The 18,309-nt window shown below is 41.6% G+C and overlaps 1 protein-coding gene across 1 annotated transcript in view; it reads right to left on the bottom strand.

Moving 5' to 3' along the window:
* SSFA2 (sperm specific antigen 2) overlaps nucleotides 1–13,753 on the bottom strand; it is a 33,487-nt gene extending 19,734 nt beyond the window's left edge. The window contains exons 1-7 of the mRNA XM_008945149.1: nucleotides 13,705–13,753; nucleotides 12,795–12,851; nucleotides 10,033–10,069; nucleotides 8,644–8,742; nucleotides 7,925–8,133; nucleotides 6,320–7,017; nucleotides 2,505–2,577 (exon numbers count right to left, since the gene is read on the bottom strand). Of these exons, the coding sequence (XP_008943397.1) occupies nucleotides 2,505–2,577; nucleotides 6,320–7,017; nucleotides 7,925–8,133; nucleotides 8,644–8,742; nucleotides 10,033–10,069; nucleotides 12,795–12,849 (1,171 nt within the window). The 5' untranslated portion in view covers nucleotides 12,850–12,851; nucleotides 13,705–13,753. The remainder of the gene's footprint in view (nucleotides 1–2,504; nucleotides 2,578–6,319; nucleotides 7,018–7,924; nucleotides 8,134–8,643; nucleotides 8,743–10,032; nucleotides 10,070–12,794; nucleotides 12,852–13,704) is intronic.
* Nucleotides 13,754–18,309: the final 4,556 nt, after the last annotated feature.

Here is an 18,309-nt window from a genome sequence, read left to right as displayed (position 1 = left end):
GAAAGAGTGGGAAAAGAAACCAGTTAAGATGAACAAAACAAGAAGGAACAATCAAACTTATGTCACAGAGCACAAATGGAAATGCCCCTTTGGACTATTGCTTTAAGTTGTATAAAATAATCAAAATATATTTAAGCACTGAATACCTGCCAAAGAAATGCAAGTATTCAAAAATACATCAAATAAGCTCACAGAACTTCAAAACAAGAACAGACTATGAAGAAACAGGTCTGCAGTTTACAAAACAAAATAGCACAGATGTATCAGAGAATCACTATTAAATAATGCAATAATTAATCTATTGTAAAATAATGTTCAGCTGCCAACAGACTGTCAGTCTCATCAATACAAAAAGTCCCATCAGGTACTTGCCTTACACCTTCTGCATCACTCAACTGCTCATCCAGAAGAGGAGCAGAAATATGTGGAAATTGCCCGTGAAGCTTTAGTAACTCCTATCTCTCTTCTACCTACACTACTGGCAAAGCTCTAGAGCACTTTGCATATCATGAGATAACGAACTGACATTCCCAACTTATCTATAAAGTATTCCATTATGGGATTAAATATCTGCTGCTCCCTTTTCTAATACTGATCACACCCTGCACCCCAGCACTGCCCAGTCCAGCCCTGCTGCAGAAACTCTGCAGAGTCCCTGGGGATTTCCAAGCTTATGGACAGATAAGCACAGATTCCCACAGATACTAAATCTGTTCCAAATGTTTTCTCTTCACTCCTCCAGCTACAATCTCCTTTGGAGCTGCACCCACAGAGAGCTATAAATGCAATAATATATTAAGGACAGGAAGTGCTGATTATGCACTTTCTTCACTTTTAAGAACAAAATTTTCAAAATTAATAACTGCTTTTGACTATCACTGTCAGATGCCACAAAAAAAACGTTTGCAGCTATTCAAAATTTCACAGAGCCACTGACGTCAACAACCAGACACAAATTACTGTGCCTGAACAATACTTTTTCTGCACATTGTACCTATATTTGTCTTGTTCGTTGGGCACTTTTGGAATGGAAGGTACTGCTGTATAAATAAGCCAGAAAGAATTTTGTTTTCCAACTACCAAACTTTCCTTCCAGATAACTTCACAATACTTTTTTTTTTTTTTTTTTTGAAATAGTGGACATTTAGCAGCATTGTATGTTTACAGTACAAAGCAACTAAAGCTTTTCATTCTTCTCTACTGCGTTCCTAAAAAAACCCACATGCACAAAAACATTTGAGGTTTGCAGGAACAAAGAACAGAACGTCGGTTTTAGGCATAATGGATAAACCAGTTCAGTACCATTTTGGAATACAACCTAAAAAATACATCAAGCTAGTCAATACAATACAGAATTTGTATCCCCTATAAAGTGTTTAACAAAGACAGTACTATAGCAAAGCAATCATTGTCTAGTCACTTTGAAAATTTAAGCTCACTAGTTATAAATGAAGTTAATCTGAAACGAGAAACATGCTTCAATGGGGAGTCTAAGCAGCAGCAAACTCAGTGTTGTTCAAGCACAGCTTAAGTCTCCAGACTATTTTAGTAGGAAATATTTTATTTTTTTTTAATTTAAATACTTCACATCTTATTATAGGCCCTCTGAAAATGCCTTATAAGATGTTGTAAATGTCAGAGAAAGCACCCACAGTGCTCTGTGTAGTTGTGAAGTCATTAACCTTCAGTGCTTAGTCCAGAGCATTCTCAGCCATGTTGATGTAACTCAGGTGACAGTTCACAAGATTGTCAGATCATTTGTGAGCAGGCACATTCCACCAAGGAACCCCATCCGTTTGTGAACAGGCATGTGCCACTAAGGAACACCATCACAACTAAGCACCTCACTCAATGCAACAAGCTCTATTTCTCCTCTAATCACACGTAACAGCCAGAGAACAGATTTCACTTGCCAATGTCGGGCAAAGTAACAATCACAGAATGAACTTAAAGATCAACTCTGTCCCATTCCCAAGCCATAAAATACATAAATAAGACTTTGAGTTGACAGCACAAACTAAGTCACGAGAGCCAGTGCACAGTTTCCCCATGTGAAGGACTACAATTTCCACGTGGGTGCAGAGACTCTAGTCTTCTGTGCAGGCAGCTTGCAGACGGAGCAGTAGCACATAGGAAAAAGCTGATGTATCATGCAATTTAGGTTTAAAACAATATAATTTTAGTTTAAATGGGTATCTTAAATTACAGGATTTGCCAGGCAAAAAAGATCCCACACAATCTGAATTAACATTTCAGTCCCTCTGAGCTATTATCAATTATACAAAAGTGAAAACAGGCAGTGAGGTTATAGGGCTGTTGTCTTGCCTGTAATTTGGTTGCGACTTTGCAGCAATGTTCTGTGATTTGGCTGAAAAAGAAACTCAGATCTTTTTTGTTTCTACAGAGAAAAGAAACTTCAGAAGTTTTAAATATCTGAACGAGCATTTCATAGAGGGAAGGGCACTCAGTAGATTGCTGTCTCCAAGCAGCTGAAGTCTACTCACCTTTCCTTGACTTGGTCACTGCCAGCTGGTGAGAAGCTGGAACGTGTGGTAGATCCCCCTCTGTACTCTGGATCTATCGGGAAGAGGAGATGAATATTTTGTCAGGCCAATTGGAATATGTTCCTGTGCTTAAGAACAACCAAGCTATATACACTCCAAATGCAGGTGTGGTTTTTTTTGGTTTGTTTGTGGGTTTGTTGGTTTTTTTTGTTTGTTTGTTTTTTTTGTTGTTTTTTTTTGTTTGGTTTTTTTTGGGTTTTTTTTGTGTGTGGTTTTTGTTTTTTTTTTTTTTTCCTTTTTTCCTCTAGTCCAACAGTCTGTGATGATTGAGGAAGCAAATCACATCTCCTTGAACCAATGTATTTTTTCATCATTGAATGTATAATTCATCATACTCAGCAATGCTCCTGTAGGAGAACACTTATCCTTAGGACAGCATCTCCCACTCATAGCACAGGGATCCCCTCTGGTTACATTCACTGTCCAAAAAGACCTGGAAATCACATCCTGTGACAACACAGAGTTCTCAGTTCCTCCTTGGCGAGAGACTGAAATAACTGTGGGAAAACACCTTGGATCACCTTTACACTACTGCCTTTTTCATATAGCACTCTTGGCCTCTCATTTGCATGTAAAGAACAAGCAAAATACATTTAGAAAATCCTATCAAGAGGTCAGCACATAAGAATTGACATCTGCTGCCTTACCAACTATTTCCCACAAGCCACCAATCCTCCAGGAGGAAGCAGATCTTGCCAGAACCTACTCTGGATTTCACCACACCACTACCCGTGGAAATAATTCTTGTGTCTTCTAGTACAAAAAAAGGAAGATTATGTATTCAGAGCCATGAAGATTTCAACTGGGAAACTTAAAACTACTTGAAAATTAATCCTATTACTTAATCAGTTTGTGAAACACAGCCTTATTAAGAAAGCAGTTCCCAGACAATCATTCAAACAATGAAAAGAATATGCCTAAAATCCCAACAGGGAGGTGGTTGTTTAGTTGAAAACTAGAATATGTTTTCTCTATTGTATGCTCCAGAAAAAATCCTAATGGTTCACATGCAGGTCTACATGTACAAAAGCCTCAATTCAGCTACCCCAACCCTTCCCTCTAATGGGCTGCCTGCCCAATTTCAAAATTGCCAAGCAATGAAATTTTCATCTCCAGTTTTAATCAACCTAAAAATGCAAAACTAAGATACTGACTGGTTTAAGCCCAAATTAGTATCTGGCTAAAGAAAAACTATATTTGCATTGATATCATGTGCATAGCTGCCACAAGGGCACATTTTCTCAGTTACAAGGGTTTTGAGAAGTACTCGGCCTGAACTTTTCATCGTTGACAGGCAAACAGTGTTACCCTTGCACAATAAATCAAGAGGCTTCTGTTTCTTTAAGAAATAAAGTTTGTACCAAAGGGATAGATTCTTATTTTGTCCAAATGCAGAGGATTATATAAAGGGCTCACCATTGAAGTTGAAGGAGGAAAAGACAAACCAAAACAAACCAAAACAAAAAAAACCCACACCAGGTAATCTTACAGGCCCTTTGACCAGACTGACCTTCCAGGAAAGGTGTCTTGATTCTCTCAAATCTCCCTTTTTCCAATGGCTATATTCACAACCTCCCAACACCTAAGCCTCTTCTCTAGATTTAATACCCTCTACCTCCTGTTCTTGGCTGGGAGAGAGCATCTGCAGCATGCTGCAGCTCCACAGGCACGCAGAAGCACTCCTCTGTCCTTCCCCATCCCTTCAGCCAATGTTGATGCTGGCAAACGACCTTCAGGACTGTAACTGGCCACCTCAGGAGAGGGTGTTTGAGGGAAATCCTGCCCTGACTCACTCCTGCACTAGCTATCTTCACAGCCACAGACTTCCGAAGGGCACTCAAACCTCCAAGGCATTTGTAAGCATGGAAAGAGCTTCCTTGAATATATCTGTCATCTTTCTTATATGTACAAATGTGCTCCAAGCCAAGCTGGGAAACTGAGGGGAGGAGTTATTGTCATTGTTTATAATACAGTTTATTGTTCATTACACCCTGCTTAGAGACATACAAAAATAAAATCATGCTGCCAGGTATTGTTCTAAAGTTTCTTCAACAAAACCAAATCCCTCTCTCCCAGGGATCTGTAGGCAGTTGATAAGTATGTATTACATTGCATAAGCAAAAATTCACCACAGTCCCATCCCACATTGCATGTTGTCTTGCCAAAACAGCTGTGTTTATGCCCTGGCATCATTGCAAGATGTGTCAAACAAAACTTCACAAACACATCAGATCTGGCTCATGCAGAACTCAGCAAGTCTTCTTCATCTTATAACCCTTTACAGTCCAACTTACTCTGAAGAAAAATTCCATTTCTTTTATATATCTATATTTATATGTTCATTTCAAATTTGTCCAAGAGTACCAAAAAATAGATTTCTTCTCTGGGATACATAGCAAAATGCATTGCCACTTAGATCCCTTCCACCGTGTCAACGCAAACATCTGTGCAGCTACACAACAAACTGGATCAAGAAAATTCTATGAATGAAAGCTAAGCCAGGAAAAATAAATAAATAAAAATACACATTTTGTTTGTTTTTTTTTTTTTCCCCCTCTCAACTGAACCAGTCCTTTGCTCTGGTTCAGCAGATGGCCACACTATATGTGGGTGAGGAAACAAAGGCACAAACAAGTGGCAGGAATACAAGAGGCTGGTTTACTGTTTTCTACTTGGTAAGTGCCCTCAGCTGCAACATTAGTTGATCTAGAAGAGCTTGTAATGACAATATGACACTAGTCATAATATCTACTGAATCATCACTTCATCATTCACTGTAGAACTCGGGGGAAGGGGTGTGGGGGGTTCTATTCACTTGCTTTCTTCACTCGTTTCACCAATGAAATTACAATCCTTCATTTTACTATTATATTTCACATAGACAAAAACTTAACCACCAAACTGTTAACAAGAGCCACTTCAAAATGTGTCCACAAAATCAACACCTAATTTAAGATCTTACAATTCAAGGTGTGAGTCTCTGCAAAAAACTGCATTCTTGAATTTGTAGGCTAGATGTTTTCTAGCCTCATAAACAAAGCACAGGAACCTGGGAATTAAAATCCTTTGAGACAATTATCAATGAAAAAATGGATACATGCAGTTATGAAGAAATGAAAAGGCATCTACCACAGAATTTGTAATTAAGCAATTGCCAGGGGCACATCAAAAGGACTTTCAGTGTGCTAATTTCCAGAGAACAGATCAACATACAGTAGATTGTCATCAAATCCCAAAGTTGCACAAGATGAACATCTCACCCTACATGATAGCTCCTTTCCCTTTCATGCAACACCACTCTTGCTCCATCCACAAAATTTATCCTTAATCAGTATCAATTAATTAACTGAATTTACTTTTAGACAACAAAAATAATTACTTCCAGTTAGTAATTTAAGCAAAGTAAACTTTTTAAACCAAAGGCTTTTATATATGTAAAGCCTAACCTACATCTGTTTCCATAGGAAAAGCTCCTAGGAGTTAGGACAGTGATTGCCATTACCTGAGCTCGATTTAAAAAAGGAGAACTTTCCTGCTGGTTCTCAGGAACAACAACAGCAGCACCATGTTATTTCATTAAAGGGATCAATTAGAGCAGCCTACAGAGAGAGTGCCACAGCTGTTCTATCACTTGGAGAATTTAGAGTATTCCTGGAGAAAACGCTGTCAGCTACACAGGAGTGAACATTCCTCTGCTGGCAGCCAGCAAGTTATGTAAACTGTACTCAAAAACAAAGTCATATATCTCCACCTACCTCTTCCATCTCAAAGGAGTCCTTCTGCTGCAGCATTAAGTTCATTACGGATGGGTTTGCGAGGGGAGCGCAGGGGTCCCTACCAGGTGATGCCGCCGGCAGCCTCTGCATTGAGGCACTGCTGTTGGAGGTACTGGAACTGCTGCTGAGGTTCGGTGAGTCCAAAAGACCAGATTCTTCACATAGTCTATCCTGGGTGCTGGCTGACTTGCTGCTCTGAACATCTGCTGGAGGCACAGCTCCCTCTTGCTTATCGTCAGTCCAGGGAGGAAGGTTCGCAGGTTTAGGTGTGTCTGCAGCATTTGTCTGATAGATACCGGCTATCTCCTCCTTTACAGTAGCCAAAAAAGAGGGAGAGTCTTTCTTTTTAGAGCATTTTTGTAATTTAGATTCATTTTTAGCATCATTTTCCTCACTCCCTGGTTCAGCTGGACTTTTCCCTTTTTCAACAGGCGAAGGAGTTGAGCAGCTGCCACCATCGGCTTGCTGTGTGCCACAGAGATTGAGCTTTGACAAGGTCTTCATCAACCTACTGGCTGTATTGCTGCGATTTAAAGGCGGAGGGCTGGATGTCTCTTTGCTGGAAGACACTGAATTCATACTACCAATTTTCTGCAAAGGAGTCCCAGAGACTTGAGAATACAAAGAAGAAAAGGCATTTGCCACAGTAGTAAGCACTTCAATCTGACGAAAACGACCTGCACGAGAAGGAAATGTAATGCAGAGTTTACAAGGATATTTGCTGTCATCACATCCCAGACCCGTTGATCCATCTCTACACAATGGTTTGAATTCTCAGAGGCAGCTCTTTCTTCATATCTCAAGAGGGAACTTTCAACATTAACCCCACTCTCACCCCACTCTCCCAAATCTCCTCCTACTTATATCAAGTGCCCCAAAGGTTGACTAAACACTGATTAGTCCTGTTAGTGAAAGTGCTAACACAGTAAAAAAAAAAAAAAACATGTAAAAACCTTTAGGGGAGTCTTTACTGAATGCACAGCAAAATGAAAAGTAAAAAAGGGATGCAGGTATTCAAGTTAATTTACAAAGTGCTAGGAAGAAAAGGGTTACACACATTGCTCTCTCCATTTAAAACTGTAAGAGGACATTTCAGCTATGCCCTCATTTCAGCAATGCTCATTACTACCTAACAAAGCTCCTGGCCAAGTCAATAGAAATACTGGCCCAGACTTCAACAATGACAGAAACATGTCACTGCTGACAGCTTTCAAAAATCACACTCAAATGCTGAAGAACAGAAGAAACAGAGCAATATTGTTATTTGTTTAGTGCTCTGAAGCTACAACAGAGGACAAGCTTAGGAGCAAGAGACAAGAATGATATAAAGCAGAAGACAGCGTATCTTAAAGGATGCCCTTCATTTCCCTCCCCCACTATAAACCCCTTCCCCTCATCCCAAGCTGTACAACACTTATGGTCACCTCTTGTCATATTTAAGACCAAACAAGGGTTTCATTATTGATTCTGAATGGATTTTGGCCTTTAGGTTGTAAAGGGGGGTTAACAGAATATTTGATATACACCTTTTTTAGTTGTTTATACAGTTCAAAAACTTAAACCTTGCTTCAAAAATATACTTACTTGTTAAAGCAAAATTTGGATTTTCCACTTCCATGCGCTGTATTTGGGCATTCAAAAAGACTTTAATATCTATCCCTCTGGCAAATGATGATGAATTAAAAAATCTCGCTGGAATTTTTGAAGCAATATCTGGTTCATCTCTTCCAAACCCAAGGTTATAGAGCACTTCTTCAGGATCTTCCTCATAAAGCTCCAGCAATTCAGAAACACTAGATGAATTAAAAGATATTTACTATCTGCTTGTCTCCTTTTAAGAGCCAGTTCCTTCTGTCCAGCTGCTAATTCAGCCCAGTAGCCAGCTCGGTCTATTGAACTTTTGACTCCTACAGCTCAGCCTACTTGAAATAATTGTGGAGATCTCTGCATCTGATCTTTGGGTTCCTATCACCAGAGCCATCAGCCCAGACACATCTCAGATCCAGTTCTTTAACTTATAAAGTCAGCCCTTATTCTGCAGAGCTCCAATTTTAAAATGTTAAAATTTCAGACATTTCTAACATTTAGGCTCATTTGTTAGCTTTTACTGCAAACCACAACTGAAAACAAACAGCAGTGTTTCAGGCAATCAAATGAAAATTCCCTTCTCGGCTACCAAATGCAACAATGCACATAAATCAAGCCAAGTCCATTTAACTGAGGAACAGAAGAAGTAAAATTTGCCAGCAAAATGCAGCCAAATTCCACTGAACTGTGCCGTGACCTTCAAAGCATAGTATTACCTTGAAACAGTCGCACTGCTTTTTCCAGACCCGGTGGAGTTCATACTTCTCCCCTTCTGGTGGAACTGCAGCCTCCTCTCCTTCGCCAGCACACCATTGCTGTCAACACAAGCGGAGAAGACCCTTGTGACAAACCCCTTTCATTCAGGGACTCTATTCTCCGTCTCGGAGGAGAGCTAAGCCTCCACCGCTGCTGAATTTCTCTTTTCCCCTTCAGCATTATCTGGTTTATATTAGCCATGTCACTTATTGAAATACCATAACAAAAGTGAACCCTGGGATGCCTCAGTAAAAATGTACATAGACGGTAAGAATTTGAAGGCAAATGCAAGCTGAGAAAACAATCCCCCGATCTCCTCTTGATGCCCCACCCTCCCCGATCCCACCCTCCTCTAGGGAGGAAGCCCATCCTCGGGTGAGCCGCTCTGCCCTGCCTTTCCCGTGCCACTGCCTCCCCCAGCAGGACCACCTCTCCTGCCTCCCCAGCGGGACCACCTCTCCTGCCTCCCCAGCGGGACCACCTCTCCGTGCCTTGGGTACCCAGCTCCCCCTCAGCCCCAGATGCCACCGACCAGCGGCACAAGGCTGTGAGCTGCCCCAGAGGTGGCCAGGGAAGCTGAAGAGCCTCCAGGCTGGAGGAAGCAGAGCAAGACAAGCTCCAACCCAGGCTGCCAGCCAGTTTCTTTCCCAAGCCCAAACTTATTTCCTCCCTGCATCCAGAGAAGCATTAGGCGGTACCTTGGGCTCAAACATACTGTTATTGCCAATCTCCCTGGGGGAACAAACCTTCCCAGGGGGACACACGCACAACAGAACCATCACTGAGAAATCAAAGGCAACAGAGGATTCACCTAAAAGTGCATTTACAGAGCCTGGCTCAGGAGGAGTAGCAAGGATGCTGCCCACATGGGTTATGCTGGTATTTACTGAAGTGAAAATGGGGTTTTAGTTTCAGCACATTTTATTCAGAAGTTCTCCCTGCAAAGCTTGAGCCTCTCCTCTCTCAAGGTCTTTTTTTCCCCACTCCCAAAGGACGTTTACTCTGAAAGGTAAAACTAATTTTCCCTTGAAATTTCTGAAATGGTAAGGGATCAGTGAGCCAAGGAAAGTAAGTCACACTAAGTTACTTAGATTTGTCATTTCTCATTTTCCTCCTGCTGCCCCAAACTCTATGTCAAGTCCGCTCAAAGAATTAAAATCTTCATTTCTTTTCTGCATCTCCTAATGACTGTTTCTGTGTTATGTGGAACTTCTCCTTCCCTTTCACATAAACAGACGTGAGCAGAGGAGCTTTAGCTCTGAGGTAGCCTCGATGACTTCTACTGCTCCTTCTTCCTCCCACCCTCCAGTACAAATATTTCCCTGAAGTAAACAAAAAAAGATTTTTACCAAGTTTCCATTTGGGTATCACTCCGTAGATGATTAGCTGTAGAGAAACAAGAAGTTACACACAGACCTCTTAAGAATTACACTTCCCATAACCAGTACAAGGAAGCAAGCAGTGAGAACATTTACCAACACTCCCACATAAGCCAGATTTTTCTCTTCTTATATAAGTGTGATTGTCAAGAATTTCTAGTATATAGCTGATATTAAGGTAGTCTATTTTATTCAGGCTTTTATAAAAGACAGTCTCACTCACCTGGACACACATTTACCTACTGTCATTAATCATATTAACTTGAAATCTAATGTGTGGTAAGATAGTAATTGTTTTATAAACCATTTATTGCTTTGCAATTGAAGACACGATTACCAGCTGCAGGGCTGTTCCTGGGTGGGAAGGGGAGGAGGAGAAGCAGGCACACAAGGATTGCTCCAGGAGAGAAAGGACAGAGGAAAGGCAGCTGGCCCAACAGCTGGGTACTGAGACTACATTCGTCAGTCTTTTCATGAGCACAGACCACTCTCAGAGTTGGGCAGTGCCCTGGCTGCCTGAGCTGTGCAAACCATGGACAAGAGCCAGGTGAAGCCTGTGGTGCTGATGGGACCAGTGGCCACACCTGGAGTTGAGAGAGCTCTGGAGGGAGGCCAAGCAGCGGGTACCAAGCACCTGGTCACCAGCATCTGACTGGGAAGTCAGCGCTTTCTGCAGCTGGATTGGCCCAGCTCCACATGGGAACATCCCAGGCAGCATTATCCTTTCAGAAAAGCAACACCCTGTCAAGCCAGAGAGTTGAGCCTCAGCCTTGAATCACAGGTTCCCCAAAACGGCGACTCAACGTTAGCAAACTTGCCCCAGGATACAGGCAAGGAGCATGTATGTGTTATAGCAACCCTCAGAATTGGCTACACGAAGAGCAAAGTGATGTCAAACAGGAGAGCCCTGCATCCCGCCTCACCGTGCCAGCAGGATACGGCCGGCAACCGAGAGCCAGACAGGGAAGCCTCACAAACCCTCTCTTCTTTTCAGAGGCATCACAAAGAAACTTAAACATACAAAAAAATCACAGATGCCACATCTCTTTTAATATTCTCGCCTATAATAGTAAAGTAAGCCTATCTATATGGATTACCTGGTTTGAACAGCTAAACTATGGGTTTTAAGAGCTCAGTAGTGATCTGGGGTTACAGGACCCTGCCCAACGCCCTCTTTAGCATTCACACAGGGCTCTGGCTTGCATCTGGCTTCAGACACAGATGCACAAGGGCAGGCCATTCACACCAGCCTCGAAGGGGCTGTCTGTCCTTCAGGGCACACAGAGCTGTTCCAAGCAGCTCTGCTGTTCCCTTCTTCTCAGATGCAAAGCAAAGCCCAGCAGAAACACTCACATCCTTACCTAGGAAAATCAACCAGCGATTCAAGTATTGTGACTTTTTATCTGAAAAGGAGGGAAACAACCCTCTAAATCATGCTAAAGGCTCAAAAAACTAGAAATCCTTGGGAATGATAAGGGGAAAAAAACTGAAAAGAAAGAAGTATTGTAATGTTTTAAAAGTACTGACTCTTGTATTCTTGGTCATATGCTCACAGTTTAGATTATTGCTACAAAGAAACTTTTCCTATGAAATCTTTGTACTGCAAGCAATCTAACAAGTGAAAAAGACTGTCAGAAAGAAAATATAATCCTGTTTAATCTGCTGCAGTAAGGGACTCATTTACTGCTTCTCCATCATTATCAGATCAAGGCAATTATCAGATCAACTGTTTTCCTTAGAAGTCCTGAATCTTTAAAAATTAAAGATATTTCCTTCCTCCAGGCCCTGTCCCTCTACTTTGACGCCACTGGCAAGACTGCTTTGGAAAAAAAAAAAAAAAAAAGGCTTTTTACTATACAAGTTCTGACACTTTGCAAAAGCTGTAGTTCAAAAAATATTAAAACCTACAGGTGAGGAGTGGTTTTGCCTTTTCTTTTTTTCCCCACTCAAAACAGACATTATTTTATATGCCCTAACCTTCCGATAAACCCAGGACCTAGTTTGTGAGGCCATTTTTTTCTGCTTTATTTCAAGATGCTGCTGTTAGAACAGGATCCACAGTGCTTTTTGGTTACAGACACCTCTAACCCATGATCTACAGAGAGGCTAAAAGTCTTTTTCTACAAAGAAGTGCACCATGAAGAGTCACACCTCCTTCCCCTTAAAAAAGGGAAGAGAAAGAAAAGTCAGGCAGCTAGCGACATTTGTCTACATTGTGGCTGTTCCAAAATACTTACTCAGCTTTGGTGCTTTTGATTTTTCAAAGCACTTAGCCCATAATGGGTTTGCCTCTTGGCTGACAGAATTTCATTCCTCCTTCCAAAAGTTTGCACATGCCACTCTCAAGGGACTCAGTGGAAGTGGAACCTACACGCCTGCCAAGAGTAACCCATGGACAAGAAGAGCAGGTAGGAGAAACCACTTTCTCACAGCCTCAGTGAGTGCTCCAAGCTGTGCTGTTGCTGTGGGCATTAAAATGAGAAGGCAGATGGGAATTCACGGCTGCCTCTGACCTTCATGTTAGACCAAAAATGTTTTACACTAGTGATAGCCTAGTAGCCTCAAAAAGCCAATCCTCCTGCATTTTTCTATGTGCTTCATGATGGTTTTCTAGCCAGCCTTATAAACTGCCTTTGACCAGAAAGGCAATGCTGTCTTTCAAAATCTAAATTAGATGATTGAACTTTTTTTTCTTTCCTCTAGAAAAGCAGTCATAATCCTGCCACACCCACCTTCGGCTCCCAGGGATAAGTCATCTTCAAAACTTCCTCCATTTTTCACCAGCATGCCTGAAAATGTACAGTTAGCAGTTCAACAACTAGAATGCTGCAGTATTTTCTTTCCAAGAGCTTAAATAAATATATTAGCAAGACATTTCAGTTGACACAACAGGATACAACCAGGCTATATTTACGATTCCTGCATTACTCACACAGTAAAAACGCACTGAGAAGTGAGAAGCTACATTTGAGAATGTAAAAAAATTATTTTGAAAGAGAATGACTACAACACTGCTTTACTTTTGTGCTCAGAAACATCCCTGAATGAACCTGTAACCAAATTAATTGCAAGTGGGAACCTGGAGGTACCACTGAACACCTCTGTGTCTTCTGCTGCTACGTTATTTATCCTCCAGACATCTTACCACGGGGATCCAGAGTCTGAGTCCAGCTTAGGCATTCCCCTCTCTCTTCCTGTACCAGATTAAGAGTCGAAGCGAAGGCACAGTAGGCACAGCAAGCAATTCCTCTGCACCCTGTCACTACCTGCACGTTCTCACTGTACTTTGAACTTTACTATTCAGACCTGCTCAGATAGTAAAATTTTTGGGTGTGGCAACCAGAGTTATTAGAGGGAAAGACTGCCTAATGCTCACCATCTCAGAGAGGAAATTGCAAACTCCCCGTTCTGCACATTTTAGTGAGCCCTAAAAAGATCCCAGACTCTCCAGAAAGACTTATTATTCAGGATCTTTTCCCCCTCCTCCAGCTTCTCAGGCACCATTGCTTCACAGTGAGAATAACTCAGCAACACCAACTAGGCTATGGTTTGTGCCACTGCTAAAGAGCCAAGGTCTCAGGTAAACATCTACAAAAGCACAGTTCTCAGCAAGAGATTTCAGCAGGTAAAGCCTTTCCTTACCCTTCAATAGAGGATTGCTTTGCTCATCCAGGGAGGCTCCCAGAGGCGTTCTGAAACCACAGAAGAGATTAATACTACTGTAAAAGCTTGCTGCTTCATGTCCTTCCTTACAGTGTGTACCAAGCGTGTGATAGCAGCAGTTGTCCCTCCCTCCACCCCCAGAAAGTACAAACTGAGGACTGGCAATAACTTTCTAAATAATCCCCTGCCTTCTGAACAAATATGCCTTCTAGGGAAAAACAACAAAACAGGTTAATAATAACTGCAACACTCAAAAGCAGTCAGTGGCAAAGCATCAGGGTCAGCAGCCCTCTCAGGCAAAATAATGGGCTTCTCTGCAGAACAGGCAGAAAAAAGGAGAATGGGATTTTGAATAGACTAATTCAATCTCATTTACATGACAAAAACTGTTACCACTTTTCTACATATTTAAAACTTCTTGGAGAGAGGAGTGAAAAGAAACAAAACAAAAACTTGACAGCTACTTTAGCTGTCACCTACCAGTTCTGATACTTCAGAGACTCTGCATGTTGGCTTTTATTTGGACTATCCTTCTTATTGCTACTCCTTAAAGGGCAGGGGATTTGCTGAACCTCACAGTGCCCAAAAGGAGCAGCAGAAACTGCACAAGTGGCAGGTCCAATCCCTCTCTGGGTTCACCCTACGCTTGTTGACACCAGATGGATGTTTCCACATCTTGTCTCTGAGACGTGTTTAACCAAAGGCTTGTCACTGTTAAGTCCTGCAGCATTAACTCTCAAAGCCCAAAACAAATTAAGAAATATAATAGTCATAAAGAAGGGGAAAGCAGATGATTTATGTGCCTATATAATGTACGCTTCATTTGGGTTTTTAATTAGACAAACACATAAACCTGCCCAAAGACTTGAAAGTAAACAGTGCTCTGATACAGCACTTGTTTTGGTGCCATGGCCAAATTAAGCAAGGAAAGTCTGCATCTGCTTTCTAACAGACCTTACACTTCACAACCTTATTTTTCTTTCCCCTTTGAAGAGAGTTCACTATTTCCACATGTGGCCTGCTGATAGGGAGCAAGCTGACTTCAGCGTGCGGAGCCGCCAGGGCGAACGGCCTCTGCCCCGGGGTTACAGGACAGCCCCCCCGAGCTGTGCTGCCCAGGCTCCTGCGCCCCGGCCTCGCCAGGGCCCGGGGAACTCAGGCCATATTGTCTAAGCCTGTCACGCTACAACAAGTCTTATGTTCTAGGGTAATAATTGTGCCAATTGTTTACTCTCTTGCTTCGATGGGTGCGCTTCCGTCCTTCTTCCTCTCCTTTGCTGGTGGCTACTGCCACATCTCTACTTTTTCAATGCAGAAACTTTCTGGCAGTGACTTTGACAGCCAAGGTCAGTGCAGTACACATTGGCTGGCAGAAAATAGCAAAAGCAGCCACAGAAGCTGGCATTTTCTTTCAGAAATGAAGTCCATCACCTCTATAGCATGTTAGCAGCTGCCAGAAAAGCAGCACTGTCAGCCACCATTCTGCTGCCCTGCTTGCACCGCTGCAGACAGGCACAGCTTGCCTTGGACCCTCTGCCTCTGAAAACCTTGCATTTAAGAACTAGACATGAGTTTGAACAAGGGACACATTTCCACACAAAAATCCTCTTGGACAACAGCATGGAAAACTCTGCCTTTCTGTGCCAGGCTGTTTTTCACCAGGAAGGACCATGAAATGGCTTGGCTATCTCTGTCTCAGAATAGCTCTGTGCACTCAGGAAGGCTGGACTTGAAGGAACCTTCCACATGCAGAGCCCTCAGGACAAGGTCTCCTCACCATCAAAGACACACTGTGGCAGGTCCCCAGGACATCCCAGCAGCCTTCGCGTGGCATGGGGAGGCCAACAGCAACTGGAGGGCAGCCAGACCCAAAAGCAAGTAAGCAGGCACATGCCTGGATCAAGGGACCCTATGATTTTCCATTTGCATTTAACATATATGGCGATAACTTCTCTCAGTATCAGCCCACAAAGAATTGAACAAACTCCCAATGCCCACGCTGCCATGGGACATAGGTGCTGAGCAGGTAAGAGGATCACAAGCAGCCTCAAGGATTCCTCATCCCAAAGGTTTGTTTGCTCAGCTACCAGCTGTGATAGAGTGGTCTTCAGGAACAGGACAATAGTTTTGAACTGTGCTGACTAAGTATTTAAACCTCAGCTTTTAAAGACTTAATTGGGCAGAAGCCATGTTTATTTTAAACTTGAAGCAAAAAAATCTCCTTTTTCTGAGACACATCAAGAACTCACTTCCTGCATATCTGCAGGACCTGGCTCCTAAATGCCTCCTGTATGCCCTGTATTACTAGCAGAGTTTAAATACACTCAAAATCATACATCACCACAGAGTTGACAAAAATGTATTCTTTTCTACCAGTATAACACAAATACTTGCATTTTCTGTATTAGCTTTACAAGACTTAAAACCGAAAACCTTTGTAAGCTCTCTTATTACTTCAAAATGGCTTTTCAAAGTACCAGAGAGAAAGCAAATGATGCCTTTCTCAAAGGCAAGTGATTCCCAAAGCATGAATGAGCCAGAAACTCTAGGTGACATCTGACATTTCTTAAGCCTCCATATTTCTTATCATAGTGGGATACATACTTGCTTTTATTCTTTTGTTTTGTTGTTGTTTAAAAACCAAACCAAACCAACCAACCAACAAAACCTCAAACCATGTGTCTACCGGGGGATATTAGGAACCCCCCTCTCTCTTCCAAAGCAGATATGAAACAGAGATGCCAGGTAACAAGAGCCCCAGACTGCTAACGTGAATATCAAGGGAGAGCTAGAAGTTCTTTTTATCCATATTATAACACTGCTGATGCTTTTGGAAACAAAGGAATAAATCTTACAAGCAGGTCTATTTATGCAGTGGGTTGATATTAAGTTTTTTTGTGCTGCTGCCAACTCAAACCAGAAAATAAGATTTTAAAAGCACTAATTTTTCCACTGATGTACACTTCACAAAAGCTGATAGAAACTCAAACAAACTGGGGAGGACTGTTTTTAAAAAATACGTAACAGAGAAAATACTTTATTTTAGTAACTGAGTGTTCATTTATAGTAATGGTTATATTTTTGTGACAGAGCTAACCTGTAAGAACAAGGTTGTGTGAGGGACCAGAAATAGAAGCTCAGCCTGCACAGGTTGCCCACATTTTGTAACAGTCAAAGCTCCACAGAAACAACAGTGTTATTTTGTTTCAGTTTCAGGGAGAACAACAATTGTAAATTTCACAACTGCCATTTTTAAGTATTCTTTTTTAAACAAAACCCTATAATATTTATAGAGTTATTCCTGCATCCGTCAATGCTGTCCTCTTTTCCTTTATACATTGTTATCAAGGGACAGATCAGTTCAGGGTTTCTATACATGCAGTCACTTTATAACAGTGCAAGCTGAATAATCATTTTACTGCACATAGCAGCTACTGCTCACATGCATATTAGGTACAAAAAATGAAACCATTCTGTAGCTTTAAAACACAAAGGACTGTGCACCAGTTCAGGCAGATGGATCACAGCTCCCAGATACAAACTGTGTGTCCACACACTCTGCACATTACAGTTAGGGGCTAATGCCAGTCTGAATAGCTTGTTCTAAGAGCTCTTTAAAAAAAAAAAAAAAAAAAGATTTTATCTTACTGAGGAGAATACAAGATTCTTCTGAGAAGATTTATAACTGTAAATAGCTACACTTTAAAAGACTTCCATGGAAGGGCCACAATGGATTTCTCAAACATGCATTAACTAAATTTGCATCTCTGTATTAGCAAAAGAGTAAACTTGTGCTTTATTTCCTTATGTGTAGAATATGGAAATCGCGTGTAAAATAAGAGTCCCATATTTTCTGATTCTACTGCCAGAGATGCAAACACATTCCACAGAAGCATTTGGTGCCAGTTTTAACAACAGACAGTTACCAGAGCACAGGAATAAAACTGCAATCTTTATGTTATTACTCAAGATTTGTGACCATCTATTAGATGTTCACATCAGGTTGCAGTTTTGTGCTAGTCCTTAAGCTCTATAAAGCAATGGTAACGATCACAGGGCCAGGGAAGTTTCTAGACAGGAATCCTGCAGATACGGAGAGAAGTGGCACTGCAGCAGGAAGAATTTCTCCTTCAGGGGCCTCTTCCCCCTCCACTCCTCCAGTTTTTGTCCTCCTGGCTCAAAAAATACTTCTAATGAAGCACTGAATCCCTAACACTTATTTTTAAGGATATACTTTGTTAGACCAACAGGACACCAGATTTCAGGTGAAATCAGAAAAATATTCTCCCATTCTGGAAGAACAGCCTGTCAGGCCTAAATATTGTACTTTAGGCATACAGCATGATTTCAAGCCTTCAGCCTGCAACACTTCCTTCAAGGCACAGCCTGGAATGATCTGAAGAAAACTATACTGAGGACGAAGTTATGAAGTAACCCACACTTTAGTTATGGGAGTAAGCTCAGTCAGCCACTTACTGGATCAAAACATCACAGGCTCAGCTAATCTTAGAGGTAAAGTTTAATCTTAACATAGTCACTTGCAAAAATAAAAGGAAACCAGAAATATAAAATAAGGAGGGCCTG

The sequence above is a fragment of the Merops nubicus genome, unplaced genomic scaffold (genome assembly GCF_000691845.1).
Source record: "Merops nubicus isolate BGI_N331 unplaced genomic scaffold, ASM69184v1 scaffold9728, whole genome shotgun sequence".
NCBI classification, from domain to species: Eukaryota; Metazoa; Chordata; class Aves; order Coraciiformes; family Meropidae; genus Merops; species Merops nubicus.
This window is presented reverse-complemented; position numbering and strand designations above follow the sequence as displayed.